At 39.8% G+C, this 19,269-nt stretch overlaps 1 protein-coding gene and 1 long non-coding RNA gene across 12 annotated transcripts in view; one reads left to right on the top strand and one right to left on the bottom strand.

Annotated features, from left to right (window-relative positions):
* Hook1 (hook microtubule-tethering protein 1) overlaps positions 1 to 16,264 on the bottom strand; it is a 63,284-nt gene extending 47,020 nt beyond the window's left edge. Inside the window, exons 1-2 of one of the 6 annotated variants that reach the window (XR_005504438.2) lie at positions 14,229 to 14,428; positions 5,370 to 5,455 (exon numbers count right to left, since the gene is read on the bottom strand). Coding sequence is in view for 5 of the 6 variants with exons in the window: in XM_039109897.2 (XP_038965825.1) it covers positions 5,370 to 5,455; positions 14,229 to 14,306 (164 nt within the window). In the remaining variant the exon portion in view is untranslated. Of the gene's footprint in view, positions 1 to 5,369; positions 5,456 to 14,228; positions 15,570 to 15,948 lie in introns of those variants that run through there. The other 5 variants (NM_001107946.1, XM_063287638.1, XM_039109897.2 and 2 more) reach the window with 5 other exon arrangements.
* The window catches only part of LOC120102925 (uncharacterized), a 38,440-nt gene continuing 35,413 nt past the window's right edge, over positions 16,243 to 19,269 (top strand). For 4 of the 6 annotated variants that reach the window (XR_010051930.1, XR_010051929.1, XR_010051928.1 and 1 more), the window contains exons 1-2: positions 16,482 to 16,732; positions 17,691 to 17,803. This is a non-coding gene — a long non-coding RNA (uncharacterized LOC120102925). Of the gene's footprint in view, positions 16,382 to 16,449; positions 16,733 to 17,690; positions 18,095 to 19,269 lie in introns of those variants that run through there. The other 2 variants (XR_005504903.2, XR_010051927.1) reach the window with 2 other exon arrangements.

Below are 19,269 nucleotides of genomic sequence, written 5' to 3'. Positions count from 1 at the left end.
CCAGAAAATGGAAAGAACCCAGATGCCCTTCAACAGAGGAATGGATACAGAAAATGTGGTACATCTACACAATGGAATACTACTCAGCTATCAAAAACAACGAGTTTATGAAATTCGTAGGCAAATGGTTGGAACTGGAAAATATCATCCTGAGTGAACTAACCCAATCACAGAAAGACATACATGGTATGCACTCATTGATAAGTGGCTATTAGCCCAAATGCTTGAATTACCCTAGATCCCTAGAACAAACGAAACTCAAGACGGATGATCAAAATGTGAATGCTTCACTCCTTCTTTAAATGAGGAAAAAGAATACCCTTGGCAGGGAAGGGAGAGGCAAAGATTAAAACAGAGACTGAAGGAACACCCATTCAGAGCCTGTCCCACATTTGGCCCATACATATACAGCCACCCAATTGGACTAGATGGATGAAGCAAAGAAGTGCAGACCGACAGGAGCCGGATGTAGATCGCTCCTGAGAGACACAGCCAGAATACAGCAAATACAGAGTCGAATGCCAGCAGCAAACCACTGAACTGAGAATAGGTCCCCTATTGAAGGAATCAGAGAAAGAACTGGAAGAGCTTGAAGGGGCTCGAGACCCCAAAAGTACAACAATGCCAAGCAACCAGAGCTTCCAGGGACTAAGCCACTACCTAAAGACTATATATGGACTGACCCTGGACTCTGACCCCATAGGTAGCAATGAATATCCTAGTAAGAGCACCAGTGGAAGGGGAAGCCCTGGGTCCTGCTAAGACTGAACCCCCAGTGAACTAGTCTATGGGGGGAGGGCGGCAATGGTGGGAGGGTTGGGAGGGGAACACCCATAAGGAAGGGGAGGGGGGAGGGGGATGTTTGCCCGGAAACCAGGAAAGGGAATAACACTCGAAATGTATATAAGAAATACTCAAGTTAATAAAAAAAAAAAAAAAAAAGAAATACTCAAGTTAATAAAAAAAAATGGGGTTCAGAGCTAAACAAAGAATTCACAGCTGAGGAATGCCGAATGGCTGAGAAACACCTAAAGAAATGTTCAACATCTTTAGTCATAAGGGAAATGCAAATTAAAACAACCCTGAGATTTCACCTCACACCAGTGAGAATGGCTAAGATCAAAAACTCAGGTGACAGCAGATGCTGGCGAGGATGTGGAGAAAGAGGAACACTCCTCCATTGTTGGTGGGATTGCAGACTGGTAAAACCATTCTGGAAATCAGTCTGGAGGTTCCTCAGAAAATTGGACATTGAATTGCCTGAGGATCCAGCTATACCTCTCTTGGGCATATACCCAAAAGACACGTGCTCCACTATGTTCATCGCAGCCTTATTTATAATAGCCAGAAGCTGGAAAGTACCCAGATGCCCTTCAACAGAGGAATGGATACAGAAAATGTGGTACATCTACACAATGGAATATTACTCAGCTATCAAAAACAACGAGTTTATGAAATTCGTAGGCAAATGGTTGGAACTGGAAAATATCATCCTGAGTGAGCTAACCCAATCACAGAAAGACATACATGGTATGCACTCATTGATAAGTGGCTATTAGCCCAAATGCTTGAATTACCCTAGATCCCTAGAACAAATGAAACTCAAGACGGATGATCAAAATGTGAATGCTTCACTCCTTCTTTAAATGAGGAAAAAGAATACCCTTGGCAGGGAAGGGAGAGGCAAAGATTAAAACAGAGACTGAGGAACACCCATTCAGAGCCTGTCCCACATTTGGCCCATACATATACAGCCACCCAATTGGACTAGATGGATGAAGCAAAGAAGTGCAGACCGACAGGAGCCGGATGTAGATCGCTCCTGAGAGACACAGCCAGAATACAGCAAATACAGAGTCGAATGCCAGCAGCAAACCACTGAACTGAGAATAGGTCCCCTATTGAAGGAATCAGAGAAAGAACTGGAAGAGCTTGAAGGGGCTCGAGACCCCAAAAGTACAACAATGCCAAGCAACCAGAGCTTCCAGGGACTAAGCCACTACCTAAAGACTATACATGGACTGACCCTGGACTCTGACCCCATAGGTAGCAATGAATATCCTAGTAAGAGCACCAGTGGAAGGGGAAGCCCTGGGTCCTGCTAAGACTGAACCCCCAGTGAACTAGTCTATGGGGGGAGGGCGGCAATGGTGGGAGGGTTGGGAGGGGAACACCCATAAGGAAGGGGAGGGGGGAGGGGGATGTTTGCCCGGAAACCGGGAAAGGGAATAACACTCGAAATGTATATAAGAAATACTCAAGTTAATAAAAAAAAAAAAAATGCTCGGCTTTCCCCACAAAAAAAAAAAAAAAAAAAAAAAAAAAAAAGAAAGTTGGGAAGTAAGGAGTATTTTACAATGACTGAAAAAATGTTAACATATTTTGAATTAACTAGAAAATCTGCATATTCAAATTAAATAAGTTTGAAAATACACATTCATTAAGATGTTGAACTAGTTTTAAGGTTTTTTTTTTTTTTTCTAGGAACAGCATAGAGGTTTTTGCGGCTCCATCTACAGAGTTTTTCAAATCAGTTTCATCTCCTAGATGATGGGAAGAAGTCAATATAATAATCTCTGACTGGAGAACAATGACATCAAAATATAATTCTGCTCTCTTTTTAAATAATAATATTGAAAATTCTTAAAAGAGAAACAAGCCGAGAAAGAAATTAGGGAAACGACACCCTTCATAATAGTCCCAAATGATATAAAATACCTCGGTGTGACTTTAACCAAGCAGGTGAAAGATCTGTATGATAAAAACTTCAAGCTTCTGAAGAAAGAAGTTGAAGATCTTAGAAGATGGAAAGATCTCCCATGCTCATGGATTGGCAGGATTAATACAGTAAAAATGACCATTTTACCAAAATCGATCTACAGATTCAATGCAATCCCCATCAAAATACCAATCCAATTCTTCAGAGAGTTAAGCAGAACAATTTGCAAATTCATCTGGAATAACAAAAAAACAAGGATAGCTAAAACTATCCTCAACAATAAAAGGACTTCTGGGGGAATAACTATCCCTGAACTCAAGCAGCATTACTGAGCATAGTGATAAAAACTGCATGGTATTGGTACAGAGACAGACAGATAGACCAGTGGAATAGAATTGAAGACCCAGAAATGAACCCACACACCTATGGGCACTTGATTTTTTACAAAGGAGCCAAAACCATCCAATGGAAAAAAGATAGCATTTTCAGCAAATGGGGCTGGTTGAACTGGAGGTCAGCATGTAGAAGAATGCAGATCGATCCATGCTTATCACCCTGTACAAAGCTTAAATCCAAGTGGATCAAGGACCTCCACATCAAACCAGATACACTCAAACTAATAGAAGAAAAAGTGGGGAAGAATCTCGAACACATGGGCCCTGGAGAAAATTTCCTGAACAAAACATCAATGGCTTATGCTCTAAGATCAAGAATCAACAAATGGGATCTCATAAAAAAGCTCCTGTAAGGCAAAGGACACTGTTGTTAGGACAAAACGGCAACCAACAGATTGGGAAAAAATCTTTACCAATCCTACACCTAATAGAGGGCTTATATCCGAAATATACAAAGAACTCAAGAAGTTAGACTGCAGGAAGACAAATAACCCTATTAAAAATGGGGTTCACAGCTAAACAAGGAATTCACAGCTGAAGAATGCCTAATAGCTGAGAAACACCTAAAGAAATGTTCAACATCTTTAGTCATAAGGGAAATGCAAATCAAAACAACCCTGAGATTTCACCTCACACCAGTGAGAATGGCTAAGATCAAAAACTCAGGTGACAGCACATTCGGGCAAGGATGTGGAGAAAGAGGAACACTCCTCCATTGTTGGTGGGATTGCAGACTGGTACAACCAGCTTGGAAATCAGTCTGGAGGTTCCTCAGAAAATTGGACATAGTACTACCTGAGGACCCAGCTATACCTCTCTTGGGCATATACCCAAAAGATGCCCCAACATATAAAAAAGACACGTGCTCCACTACGTTCATAGCAGCCTTATTCATAATAGCCAGAAGCTGGAAAGAACCCAGATTCCCTTCAACAGAGGAATGGATACAGAAAATGTGGTACATCTACACAATGGAATACTACTCAGCTATCAAAAACAATGACTTTACTAAATTCATAGGCAAATGAATGGAACTGGAAAATATCATCGTGAGTGAGGTAACCCAATCACAGAAACACACACATGGTATGCACTCATTGATAAGTGGATATTACCCCAAGTGCTCGAATTTCCCTAGATGCATAGAACAAGTGAAACTCAAGAAGGATGACCAAATTGTGAATGCTTCACTTCTTCTTTAAAAGGGGAACAAGAAAGCCCTTGGGAGGGAATAGAGAGGCAAAGTGTAGAACAGAGGCAGAAGGAAAACCCATTCAGAGCCTGCCCCACATGTGGCCCATACAAATAAAGCCACCAAAGTAGATAATATGGATGAAGCAAAGAAGTGCAGGCTGACAGGAACCGGATGTAGATCTCTCCTGTGAGACACAGCCAGAATACAGCAAATACATGGCAAATGCCAGCAGCAAACCACTGAACTGAGAATAGGACCCCCGTTGAAGGAATCAGAGAAAGAACTGGAAGAGCTTGAAGGGGCTCGAGACCCCATATGTACAACAATTCCAGGCAACCAGAGCTTCCAGGGACTAAGTCACTACCCAAAGACTATACATGGACTGACCCTGGGCTCCAACCACATAGGTAGCAATGAATAGCCTAGTAAGAGTACCAGTGGAAGGGGAAGCCCTGGATCCTGCCAAGACTGAACCAGCAGTGAACATGATTGTTGGAGGGAGGGAGGTAATGGAGGGAGGATGGGGAGGGGAACACCCATGTAGAAGGGGAGATGTTGGCCCAGAAACTGGGAAAGGGAATAACAATTGAAATGTAAATAAGAAATACCCAAGTTAATAAAAATGGAGAAAAGGAAAAAAATATATTTGCCTACCATAGTCCAGGGACTTGGATTGTAGTGTACCCTCAATAGCACAAATGGCCAATTCTGAACTCAAAATTTTTAATGTTTAGTATACACTCATATACCCAAGTCTCTAAGAATCTCCATATAAAGAGGAAAATGCACATCAGTAAGAAATGCAGGTAAGTATTATCATTCATTTAGCCTTTTCCTCTAGAATGGTACATGAATTTTTATCAATTGTTTGGTTTAAATGAATCTTTATAAACAAGAAATCCTAACATAGTAAACTGTTCTTGTTCCCTAGGTGAAAGGATGACTTGGTACCAAATGCCTATGTCCATTGGATAAAATGAAATTTCAATCACCTTTATATAAGTGTTCTAGCTGTTACTGGATTCACACTGTAATGAGGAATACTTTGGTCATTACTCACATTTGATGAAGAACTTGTGCCATGGTCACTCCATTAGTCAGCTGTTTGACATCTTGACAGGGTGAGGCAGTCTTAAATGTCTGCAGCTAAAATGACACAAAACAAATCAACTTATTGTTACACTATTCTTACAATACAGAATAAATAGAAAGCAACAAAATTGATTTTATTTTGTTTAACTACAGATGCAAAACTATTTTTCTATGGCTGTGTAAATTCTGTATAGAAATAAACACATTATTACATAAAATCAAGCCTAATATAGTGAAACACAGTAATGATATTGTATGAAATTATTCAGTACTTCTAAATAATACAAACTCAGACATATCTATTATAAGGAGAACATCAGAGAAAGAACTTTGAGATACCTGAGCACATCTAAGTTAAAATTTCAGCGAAGTTGCTTGATTAGACACTAAAAGCTAGAATAGAAGTGCTAGGTCTAAAACTACTTATACTTAATGAATGAGCTCCAAAGGAAACAGGAACTAGCCAACAGTCATCCCCAGAGCACAAACGGCTGAGTTGCTTCAATCTAGGATGGCTTCAGCTACTGCTAACATTTCAAATCTTGATTATAAAGGTGTTCATGAAGCTGACAAGATGGCTCAGTGGGTAAAGTTCTTGCTGCTAAATGTGGTGCCCTGTGTTCAATCTCTAGAACACACATTGGTAGGTGGGGAGAACCAATTCCTGCAAGTTGTTCTCTGACATCCATTCTCCAGCCATATCACATGTGCAAATAATTATGCAAATATAATCAACAAATAAGAAAATTAATGCAATTTTTAAATGTTCATATATACTTTAAGAAAGATGTAGAATAGTGACATCTTTTTCTTTTTTTAAATTTCTTTATTTTATATATATATGAGTTCACTGTAGCTGTCTTCAGACACACCAGAAGAGGCATCAGATCCCATTACAGATGGTTGTGAGCCACCATGTAGTTGATGGGAATTGAACTCAGGACCTCTGGAAGAGTAGTCAGTGCTCTTAATGGCTGAGTCATCTCACCAGGCCCTGACATCTTTTTCATAATATCAAATCCAAAATAGGAAAAAATTTATTAAGCAAAGTAAAAACTAAAATGGGTCATATAAATTAACAGAAATCTAATCTCTACCCATACTAAAATGTATTATGAATTCATTTTCATAAACATTCATCCCCTTCACTATTCACTTATTCTCCTCAAGTTTGCCATTTAACTATTAAAATTCTATAGTTAACTATAGAACTATTAACTATTAAACTTCTATAGTTTCTTCCGGAATAAGTCACTATGATTCTGTTCATTTTGAGATTTGACAGGATTACAAGGGGAAATGCACCAGATTCTCTCTCAAAGTAGTTATCATTAAAATTAAGAAAAGGAGAAAATGGCATGTCACATTGAGACAACATAATCATTTCACAATAACAGTATACATAAAATATTTTTGAAAGAAAAGTCAATAAATATATTAAAATTTATAATTTAGGAAAGCCTTCTAGAAGGTTCCTAGATGGGAGGTCATGAGGGTTAAACAGCAAAGCTTTGAAATCAAGGGCCAGAGGAAGGAAGCATCAGGATGTGTGAGTATTTTATCACACAGATACAAGAGAAAAGATAGCATTTTTAAGAGCATACATTTCGGTATTATTGGATTGTCAGTACTAAGGTGGATGAGAAAAGACTGTCAACCAAGGCAAGTGAAGAGGCAGGCAGGAGTTAGGATGTTAAAGGACTTGGACTATAGCGTGGACTATATAATATCCTTAGAAAAGAAAACTATGTAATCAGAAACAACCGGAAAAGTTTCTACCACGGAAGATGGTTGGGAGAATTAAAAAAAGGAGGGAACGTGTGACCAGTGTCTGCTATGTGGTTAATGTTATGTGTTCAATGGCTACTAGCACAATCTAGACAAGCTAAGTTTTCACGAACCATGAAAATACAAATTCAAATCTCCAGCACATTAAATCCAGTGGTTTTTATGCATCTAAGAATCACTAAGGAGTTACAGTAAGGAAGAGAGAGACCCAATAGAGATACAGAACAGCTTATGTGCTTATATGGCTTATAAGCAACCATCCTGTTTATAAACTATGGGCAGCATGAAGACACATGGCAACATGGATTGCATGAGATATGAAACAAGAATTTTTGCAACTGGGTGGAGAAGAAAGAGACTTCAGTACAAGAGGGTACCTTTAAAAGGACAACACTGTAGCTACCATGTGCCCACATTTTCTATATACATGTTAACTTTGCATGCATTCCTTAAAAGTTTTTCATCAATATTTTATAAAATAGGTATGATTAGTAGCTTTAAAAGATCAACCTCAGAATATTAGGCACAACAATCCTGATAGGAGTCAGTGAAATGGCTCAACAGGGAAAAAATTAGCACCTGCTACCAAATTTGCCATGAGTTCAATTCCTGGAACTCACATGGAGAAGATGCTCCCTCAAGTTGTTCCATCTCCACAATCGATGAGCTAAAAGAGTATTTATAGGTAGAGGGAAGAGAACATAAAAAGTCTCCAGTATATATTAGATATTAGCTCTCTATCTGTTGTAGGATTGGTAAAGATCTTTTCCCAATCTGTTGGTTGCCCTTTTGTCCTATTGACAGTGTTCTTTGCCTTACAGAAGCTTTGCAATTTTATGAGGTCCCATTTGTTGGTTCTTGATCTTAGAGAATAAGTCATTAGTGTTCTGACCAGGAAACTTTCCCCTGTGCCTATGTGTTCCAGGCTATTCCCCACTTTCTCTTCTACTAGTTTCAGTGTATCTGGTTTGATGTGGAGGTCCTTTATCTACTTGGACTTGAGCTTTGTACAAGGAGATAAGAATGGGTCAATTTGCATTCTTCTATATGCTGACCGCCAGTTGAACCAACACCATTTATTGAAACACATGTTCCACTATGTTCATAGCAGCTTTATTTATAATAGCCAGAATCTGGAAAGAACCCAGGTGTCCTTCAACAGAGGAATGAATACAGAAAGCACCAGATACCCTAACTCACCTTAAGAGCAAGATTCTAACCCAAAATCCCATCTCATGAAGTTGATAGAGACCTTTAAGGAGAGTAAATAGAGGAAAACTCAGGCAAACATGTAGAAGCCCTTAAAAAAGAAACAAATATATCCTTTAGAAAAAAACAGAATACAATCAAACAAGTGAAGGAATTGAACAAAATGATCCAAGACCTAAAACTGGAAAGAGAAACAACAAAGAAATCATGAGTGGAGGCAACACTGGAGAAGGACAACCTAGAAAAGGGATCAGGAACCACAAATGCAAGCATTACCAACAGAATCCAAGACACGGAAGTGAGAATCTCAGGTGAGGAAGATATCATAAAAGATATCAACACAGCAGTCAAAGAAAATACAATAGGTAAAACATTCCTAACTCAAAACATGCAGGAAATTTGAGACACAATGGAAGGGAAAACCTAAGAATAACAGAAATAGAAAGATGAAGATTCCAAGTTCAAAAGGCCAGAAAACATCTTCAACAAAATTGTAGAAGAAAACTTCAGTAACCTAAAGAAAGCAATGGCAATAAACATACAATAAGCCTATAGAACACCAAATAGATTGGGCCAGAAAAAGAAAATCCTCCCACCATGTAAGAAAAACACTAAATGTACAGAACAAAGAAAGAATATTAAAAGTGGTAAGGGGAAAAGGTCAGGAAATGAGGGGTGTGTGTGTGTGTGTATGTATATGTATATATGTATATGTATATATGCAGACATATCAAAATTACACCAGACTTCTCAGATGCTCAAAGTCAGATGATCTTGAACAGCTATCATACAAACCCTAAGAGTGGAGGAAAAAAGTTTTCCAAGCCAACAGTCCCAAGAAACAAGTTGAAGTTGCCATTCTAATATCCAATTAAATAAACTTAAGTAATTAAAAGAGGAAGGGAAGAACACTTCAAACTCATTAAAGGAAAATCCACCAACATGCAGTCTCAATTCTGAGCATCTATGCTCTAAATACAAGGGCACCTACATTCATAAAAGAAACTTTTAAAATCTCACATTGAACCTCACACAATAATAGTGGGAACTTCAATAACCAACTCTCACCAATTGACAGGTCATTGAAACAGAAACTAAACAGAGACACTGTGAAACTAACAGAAGTTTTGAACCAAATGGATTTAAAAGATATTTATAGAACATTTCACCCTAAAACAAAAGAATATACTATCTTCTCAGCACCTCAAGGTACCTTCCTCAAAGCTGATCATATAATCAGACACAAAACAAGCCTCAACAGATAAAAGAAGATTGAAAAATCCCAGGGATTCTATCAGATGACCACAGACTAAGGCCTGATTCCAATAACAACAAAAACAACAGAAAGCCCACATACTTATGGAAACTGAACAGCTCTTTAATGATAACTTGGTCAAAGTAGAAATAAAGAAAGAAATTAGGAAAGAAATTAAAACCTTTCTAGAATTCAATGAAAATGAAGGCACAACATTTCCAAATTTATAGGATACAATGAAAGCAGTCTTAAGAGGAAAATTTATAGCACTAAGTGTCCTCAAAAAGAAATTCAAGAAATCCTATACTAGCAACTTTATAGCACACCTGAAAGCTCTAGGGGGAAAGAAAAGCAGCAAACACACCTAAGAGGAGTAGATAGCAGGAAACAGTCAAACTCAGGGTGGATTCGACCAGTTAGAAACAAAAAGAATGATACAAAGAATCAACAAAACCAGGAGCTGGTTCTTTGAGAAAACCAACAAGATAGATAAACCCTTAGCCAGTGGGCACAAAGATAGCATCCAAATAAGCACAGGGCCAGGTGGTTTTAGTGCAGAATTCTACCAGACGTTGAATACCAATACTCCTCAAACTATTCCAACAAAATTGAAACAGAAGGAATACTACCCAATTTATTCTATCAAGCCACTGTTATTCTGATACCTAAACCACACAAAGACCCAACAAAGAAAGAAACTTTAGACCAATTTCCCTTATGAATATTGATGTAAAAAATGTTCAATAAAATTCTCAAAAAACAAATACAAGAACACACTAAAACCATCATTTACCATGATCAAGTAGGCCTCTTCTGAAGGATACAGGAATGGTTCAATAGGGATGCAGGGATGGTTCAATATACTGAAATCCATCAACGTAATTCACTATATAAACAAACTCAAAGATAAAAACCACATGATCATCTCATTAGAAGCTGAAAAAGCCTTTGACATAATACAAAACTGCTTCTTGTTAAAAGTCTTGGAAAGATCAGGAATTCAAGGCCCATACCTAAACATAGTAAAAGCAATATACAGAAAATCAGTAGCCAACATCAAACAAAATGGAGAGAAACTTGAAGCAATCCCACTAAAATCAGGGACTAGACAAGGCTGCCCACTCTCTCCGTATCTATTCAATATAGTACTTGAAGGTCTAGCTAGAGTAATTAGACAACAAAAGGAGGTCAAACGGATACGAATTGGAAAGGAAGAAGTCAAAATATCACTATTTGATGATGATATGATAGTATACTTAAATGACACCAAAATTTCCACCAGAGAACTCCTAAACCTGATAAACAACTTCAGCAAAGTGACTGGATATAAAATTAACTCAAACAAATCAGTAGCCTTCCTCTACAAAAAGAATAAACAGGCTGAAAAAGAAACTAGGCAAACAACAACCTTTACAATTGTCACAAATAATATAAAATATCTTGGTGTGACTCTAACCAAGCAAGTGAAAGATCGGTTATCACAAGAAATTCAAGTATCTGAAGAAAGAAATTGAAGAAGACCTCAGAAGATGGAAAGATCTCTCATACTCATGTATCAGTAGGATTTACTTTGTAAAAATGTCCATTTTACCTAAAGCAATCTACAGATTCAATGCAATCCTCAACAAAATTCCAACACAATTCTTCAAAAACACTGAAAGAGCAATTCTTAATTTCATATGGAAAACCAAAACCCAGAGATAGCAAAAACAATTCTTGACAATAAAAACTTCTGGGGAATCACCATTCCTGACCTCACGCTGTACTAGTGAGTAATAGTGATAAAAACCAAAGGGTATTGGTACAGAGACAGACAATGAAATAGAACTGAAGACCCAGAAATAACCCACACACCTATGGCCACTTAATCTTTGACAAAGAAGCCAAAACCATACAGTGGAAAAAAGTAAGCATCTTCAATAAATGGTGCTGATCTACCTGGCAGTCTGCATTCAGAAGAATGCATAGTGATTCATATTTATCATCTAGTACAAAGTTCAAGTCCAAGTGGATCAAGGACCTCAAAATAAAACCAGATATACTGAATCTAATAGAAAAGAAAGTGAGAAATAGCCTCAAACAAATTGGCACAGGGGAAATTTTCCTGAACAGAAAACCAATGCCTCAGGCCTAAGACTGACAAATTGACAAATGGGACCTCATGAAACCAAACACCTGTAAGGCAAAGGACACTATCGACTGGACAAAACGGCAACCTACAGATTGGAAAAAAAATCTTCACTAACCCTACATCTAATAGAGGACAAATGTGTACATTATATAAAGAACTTGAGAAGTTAGACTCCAAAATACCAAATAACATAATTAAAAATTGAGGCACAGAATAGAGAATTCTCAACAGAGGAATCCTGAATGGCCAAGAAGCACTTAAAGAAATGTTCAACATCCTTAGTCATCAGGGAAATGCAAATTAAAAAGGACCCTGAGATTCCACCTCACACCAGTCAGAATGGCTAAGATCAAAAGCCCAAGTGATAGCACATGTTGGAAAGGATGTGGAGAAAGAGGAACACTCCTCCACTGCTGGTGGGATTACAAACTGCTACTCTTGAAATCGCTCGGGTAGTTCCTCAGAAAATTGGAAATAGTTCTACCTGAAGTCCCAGCTATACCACTCCTGTGCATAGATACCATACTACAAGAACACGGGCTCCACTATGTTCATAGCAGCCTTATTTGTAGCAACCAGAAGCTGGAAACAATGCAGATGTCCATCAACTGAAGAATGGATACAGAAAATGTTCATTTACACAATGGAATACTAGTCAGCTATTAAAAATGAGGACACTATGAATTTTGCAGGCAAATGGATGGAACTAGAAAATATCATCCTGAGCTAGGTAACCCAGACCAAAAAGGACATGCATAGTATATACTCACTGATAAACAGATATTAGCCAAAAAGTACAGAATACTCATAGTACAACTAAAAAAACATAGCAAGTTTAAGAAAAAGAAGACTCAAATGAGGATGCTTCAATCCCACTTAGAAGGGGGAACAAAATAATCGCAGGAGGCGGAGGGAGGGATGGAGGGACCTGGATGAGAGAGGGAGGAGAAAAGCGAGCAGGATCAGGTATGGGGATAGACAAGAGAAAAGCCGTTAAGGGCCAGGAGAATGAATGGAAATATGTAACGGCAGGGAGTAGAGGGGAGAGAACCTCTAGAAATTCCCAGAGACCTGGAATGTGAGGGGCTCCCAGGATTCAATAGGGATGACCTCAGCTGAAATACCCAACAGTGAGGAGATAGAACTGGAAGAGACCACCTCCAGTAGATAGACAGGGCCCCCAGTGGCTGGATGGGGCCATATTCCCATCTTTAAACGTTTCAACCCTGTCTAAAGGAAATACAGGGACAAAAGTGGAGCAGAGGCTGAAGGAAGGGTCATCCAGTGACCTGTGAACACTTAAGATACATCCCAAGTAGAGGCACCAAACCCTGACACTATTACTGATGCCGTGTTGTACTTGCATACAGGAGCCTAGCATGGCTGTCCTCTGAGGCTCTACCAGCAGCTGACTGAGACAGATGCAGATAGTTACAGCCAACCATTGGACAGAGGTTGGGGACTTCTATGGAAGAGTTAGGGGAAGGATTGAAAGAGCTGAAACTGATGGCAACCCAATAGGAAGACAAACAGTATCAACCACCCCAATCCCCCTGGAGCTCCCAGCGTCTAAGCCACCAACCAAAGAGCATACATGGGCTGGTCCAATTCCCCCAGCACATACGTAGCAGAGGACTGCTTTGTCAGCCCTCAGTGGGAGAGGATGTGTCTAATCCTGTAGAGACTTGATGCATCGGGGAAGGGGGATTTGCAAGGATGGGGAAGATGAGGGTTGCTGGGGGGAAGAAGGGGGAGGGGTGGGGGTGAGCACCCTCTGAAAAGCAAGGTGGAGGAGATGGGGTGAAGAATTCTGGGAGAGGGGATCAGGAAAAGGGGCAACATTTGGAATGTACGTAGATAAAATAATTTTTTTTAAAGTAAAGAAATTCAAATGTAATAGGCTGAGCAGAGAAAGGAAATGAGAAGTATAAAGATGAGGGAGTTTGCACCTTTACTGGGAAAGAGAAAACTCCACAGCATGGAGTAGCTACAGTGGTGCCTCAATTCTTTTTAAAACAGTAAAAAGTTAAGTGTGAGCATATGAAGGAAATGGCTAATTGAAAGATGCTGTAAAGAGCATGCCTGTTGTCACAAGCCTGTAATCCTAAGTGCTTGGGAGGTATAAGAAGTCTCACAAGCTCAAGGCCTGTCAGCCAGCCTGAATTCAAGGCTAAGTAAAAAGGAGGTGAGGATACAGCTCCATTGGTACGGTACATGCAGAGACCCCTTATTTCGGTGGGGGGGGGGGGGGGATTAAGGTTCAACAGGGTTAGAACAGCAAAAAAAAAAAAAATCAATAAATAAATGACAGAACAATGCTCTAGAAGAACAGAGTTTAAAGGAAGACCCAAAGAGAAGGAGGTGATATTGGGCCTGAAAGTCATGATTCAGTTCCAAGAAGAGGCAAGCAGACTGTGACGCTTCTTAAAAAGAACTACAACTACCAGGTCATTCGCTTTCACCAAGCTGGGCAGTGTCAGGGAGAACAGCATGATTGTAAGCAGTAACTGTTTCTCAGCCATTCAATTTTCTCCAGTGTACAGCAACCTGGGAGAGGACTGCAGGCTAACAGCAACAGCTAACCAACCACCTCTGTTGTCTATAAATCCTTATCTGGTGGGGGTTCTTGTGGTTGTTGCTGCTGCTGCTTCTGCTTCTTCTTCTTCTTCTTCTTCTTCTTCTTCTTCTTCTTCTTCTTCTTCTTCTTCTTCTTCTTCTTCCTCCTCCTCCTCCTCCTCCTCCTCCTCCTCCTCTTCCTCCTCCTCCTCCTCTTCTTCTTCTTCCTCTTCCTCCTCTTCCTCCTCTTCTTCCTCTTCCTCTCCTCTTCTTCCTCTTCTTCCTCCTCTTCCTCTTCTTCCTCTCCCTCATCCCCCCTCCTTCTTTTTTTCAGACCTTGGGGAACTTTGCCTTCCATTGTAATGATACACATTTCTGCTAGTTAAAGTAATTCCTGAGAGCCTAGCACAAAGTAGGAAGTTAAACTACTTTAAGAAAGGATAGGGTCATAACATTTGGAAATATTGCTGTACAGTTTAAGAAAATCTTGTCTTTGGTGTGACTTCACAGGGAAGTCAGTGACATCATAAAGAATCCAGTTTACTACTTCAGTCAGATGATCAGAGCACAAAATTGGAGACCTGAACACACCCTATGATTAGACATTTGTTTTTAAACAAAGCAGATCATTAAAAGTAATACTGCCTTCTTCCCCGACAATCTTAAATAGAATATCTAAACCTAAATAGTAATTTAAATAAACATGCAGATCCACAATGAGTTAAATCTTTAACCCTGAAATCCTAGCTACTGGCACTCTACTTAAAACATGTTATTAGAGTCTAAAGTGCAATACAAATTTCATACACTCAGAGAGATCTTTCCTATTTGTCCTCTGGATGTACTCGAATTAGAAGATGGCAATCTCTTGGAGGATGTAATCCTCCTGATCCAGTCTACTTACATTCCAATCAGACAGACTGCTCTCCACACAATTATACAACTGGGTTGAGCGATCCGAGAGATCAACACCCATTTGTAGGGCGTCAATTATCCTAGCACAACAAAAGGTTAGGAATCACACCTGGATGACAGTTCTGTCATATCAAGGCAATTTCAACAGGTTAGAAACCATTTTGCTCACCGGAATACTGATAAAATCTTCAGAGCCAATTGAGCTAATAAATCCTGCACATGGATCAAGCGTAAACAAACAAAACAAAAACCAAAAAATGGCATTTTTTTTTTTTTACTTTAAACAAGGAAAGGTATTAAGAAGACAAGGAGAAGAAGAGAAGAAGAAGAAGAAGAAGAAGAAGAAGAAGAAGAAGAAGAAGAAGAAGAAGAAGAAGAAGAAGAAGAAGAAGAAGAAGAAGAAGAAGAAGAAAAAAAAGCTCCCACGTCAAAGGCAGCTTGGCCGTCTCTCCAAAGCTGTGACTACACCACCATGGGTGCTGTGTGGGCCCAAATGGACAGCATTCTGGGAACCGAGGCTGCCAGCGCCTCCTGGCCACCTGTGAAAGGTAGAGCTGTGTAGCTGCGTGGAGAGCCAGAGTCTGGGACGCAAAGGCTGCGGAGTAGGTGTACGTGGCAGCCGGAGGTTCCGTGCTCTACTCGCCCCGCTCGCCCCGCTCGTGGCCTCGCCGGCAAGCATGGAACCACACTCACCCAGATGATGAGGCTGTCACACAGCGGCAGCTCAGGCTGTGGCAGCGGCTGCGGGTCCTCCATGGTCCGAGAACCTCGACGCCGCGCTCACAGCGACGGACGCGCCTCCACCCGAGCCCGCGTCAACGACCTCCGCGCCCGCCACTGGAGCTCGGCGGCCAGGCCCGGCGCCCGCGCCGTTCACGCGCGAAGCCTCACGCCGCAAACGTCGCGGCGCGACCGCCCCCTGGCCCACCGCGTCCGTCCCGCGCCGCGGCACCTGAGCCAGCCCCGCCCGCCGATCGCACACCGCAAGCTGAGTGACCTCTGCGAGCACCAGTCACAAAGAAGCTGGACGCCAGCGAGACTGGAAGGGCGGGAGGAGCGGGAATAGTTCGCACAGGAGGGCTGCTGATTGGACGCACTCCAGGGACTCTTGGCCAATCAAGGAGGGGTAAAGCCGGACCGCCAGGAGAAGCGGGTGTGGGTGGGCGGAGGTTTATGACCTGGCAGGTGCAATAAGGGCGGGGCGGGGCGGGGCGGGGTGGGGGAGGGCGCGCCTGCGCGAAGTGGAGTGGCCAAAGGGTAGTGGTAGTGGGTGGCTCAGAGGGCAGCCTTCCTCCTCTTCTGGTTAGCACCTGTACAGACCCAACGTCCAGCTGCCAGCGTCTTCTCATTCCCCACGAGAGTGCTCAGGAATTGAAACACCCAAAGGAAGAGGAACCACAGGACCAAGAAACGTGTTTCCTAAGGAATACCAAACCTCCCTGCTGCCTAAGTCAAAGAAGCCCTCACAGAATCACAGGTTGTGACTGATTTCATTTTAAATGGGGCCAAAGGGAAGGCCGTTTTTAGATAGCAAAATTAAATAGTATTCAAAAAGCATAGGTTGTATCTGGGAACCCTTACCCCCTCTATAAATGTTCAAAAAAAAAAAAAGTGTATGTCCACTGAGGCTGTTGGTGGTGCAAAAGATCTGGAGGGTGGCAAGCCAACATGATGGATTCTGTCTGTCTTGGAAGGGGCTACAATATTCTTACTCTAACTCTTGGTTATCAATGCTTCACTCTTCCATGAGTTCGTCAATTCATACTCTGTATTAAGAAGCAGCTGGTACATTTAAATCTCTGATTTTTATATTTAGACATTAAGTTAAACTTTTGGACAATAAATTATAACCCCCTTATAAATAAGTCCACTTTAAAGATACAGTGAGGGCATTTGCTGACTCCTTTGACGCTATCTTAGAATTTTGGTAAAGTGTCAAGAGTTGCTTAATATTCTGGACACTATAAACAGTAATATAACTTCATGAAAACTACAGGCCTTAAGAATTGAAGAATTGGTATTGTGAGTCTCTCCCAACCTCAGTGTTGCTTTCAGTGTTATCTTATGTTAGAGACCCCAGCCTCTACATTTCTAAAAAGCACTCTAGCTAAAAGATAAGCACCCATTGTGAAAATAATGTAAATTGTAATTGTAAACTTTGCAATTTGAATTGCTATAAACATACATACGTTAAAGCACATGATAACATATATCAGAGACCCAGAGAAGTGGCCTACTAAAATTTAAATTATTTCCAATTTGAAAAGTTAGAAAAACACTACTGAAAAAGAGCAAAAAAAAAAAAAAAGACTAATTGTGATACATGTGAAACAAATATAAATCTAAAGCAAAAATTCAAGGAAATTTTGATATATTTATTTGGAAAGTTTAAAGATTTTTATTTTTATTCCTGTGTGTCTGCAACATGTGTGCAGGTTACCTTGAAGACCAGAAGAGGGCATCAAATCTCTCTCGGAGCTGATAGGCAGTTTTGTGTAGCCTGCTGAAGGGCTAGGAACAGAACTCTGGTCCTGTGCAAGAACAGCAAGTACTCTTAACTTTGTGCCATCTCTCCACTTCCAAGGAACTTTAAAATAGCCATACCATCTAAACCCATAATTCCATTTTTGGAATAATTCCATAATTCCATTTGTCAAATCATCACAAATTCAGTCACAGACTGAAGTGACATATTACAAATCAATTACAAGTATTGATCAATTATATGTCCAACATTGATCAGTGACAAGTAATAGTTAATTACTAGTCTAATAAGCAAGAATATTATAGAAAAGTCATATCTAATTAAAAATAACTGGAGAATATTTAACAGAGAAAAGTTCATAATGAATGATTTATTATAACTAATTTATATTAAGTATAATTTTAGATAAAATAACCATAAAATCTTAAACATTTTAATATGTAGATATTAAGCTATTATGTTTATTTGAAATTATTATGTTCTATGTCTTTTTATCTTTCCGTAGTTAGCTGGTAGTAGTTTATAATGATGGAACAATAGAAGAAACACCTATTCCAGCATGAGTTAGTATTTCAAGCTACCAACTTGGCATTAATTTTTTAAGTTAATGTCTAAGTTTGTACAGTTGACTAAATCTAATTTTAAAATGATACTTGTATGCTTTTTATACTCTTAGTGTGGAGTTGCATAATCTTGCTGAAAACAATGTAATATTGCAAAAGATGATGAAATTTTCAAAGCTATAGTTTCAGTTTCAGAATCGATTCTAAGAAAATAATGAGATTACAGTGATACTTATCAACATTCTAAACAGGCATCATATATCATTCTGTTAATACATTTTGAACTATAATTATTCAAAGAAAATATGATGATTGAATCTGAACATAAAACAAGGGTCTCGTTGAGTACAAAATCCTTAAATGTTCCTGTATTGCTTATGCATGTATCCATATGAGAGGGGGTAGGGGTGAGAGAGAGAGGTGGGAGAGGTGGGAGTAGAAAAAGAAAAGTCTAAAGAAAGGAGATCAAAATGTTAATAGTGATGCTTTGGCATGGCCAGGTGCTAGAATAGTGGGTGAGTGTTAACATCCTTTTACTTGACATAAGTTTCATACAGTGAACTTATTCTCAGATAAAATATATAAACTTAAAAATTATTAGAAATTCTAACTACGGTAGGCACTCAACTGTAAGAACATGCACATTCACCTACATATCTATCCACAAAGAGAACTGTTTAAAACTCCACCTAAACTTCTGTGCGATGGAGAGTTGATTCCTTTTCTTATTGCCTGTGTGCTTCTCAGCAAGTTAGTTAATTTCATTATCCCAATTTCAGTGACTGTGAACTAGGACAATGCCACTATGTTTCTGGCATTTCTGGAATTATTCTGGAATTTCTGATGGTGTGTTAGGAGGTATACTTTTAATGTTGTTGGAATGAAATGGGACATTCATCATCAATTCAGAGGAAGAGCTGAAAAATCCAACAGGGGGTGGGGTGAGGTGGGGTGATAGCTCTTTGA

This window comes from Rattus norvegicus, chromosome 5 (genome assembly GCF_036323735.1).
Source record: "Rattus norvegicus strain BN/NHsdMcwi chromosome 5, GRCr8, whole genome shotgun sequence".
In the NCBI taxonomy this organism is placed as follows: Eukaryota; Metazoa; Chordata; class Mammalia; order Rodentia; family Muridae; genus Rattus; species Rattus norvegicus.
Note: the sequence above shows the minus strand (reverse complement) of the source record. Positions and strands in the feature narration are given on the sequence as shown.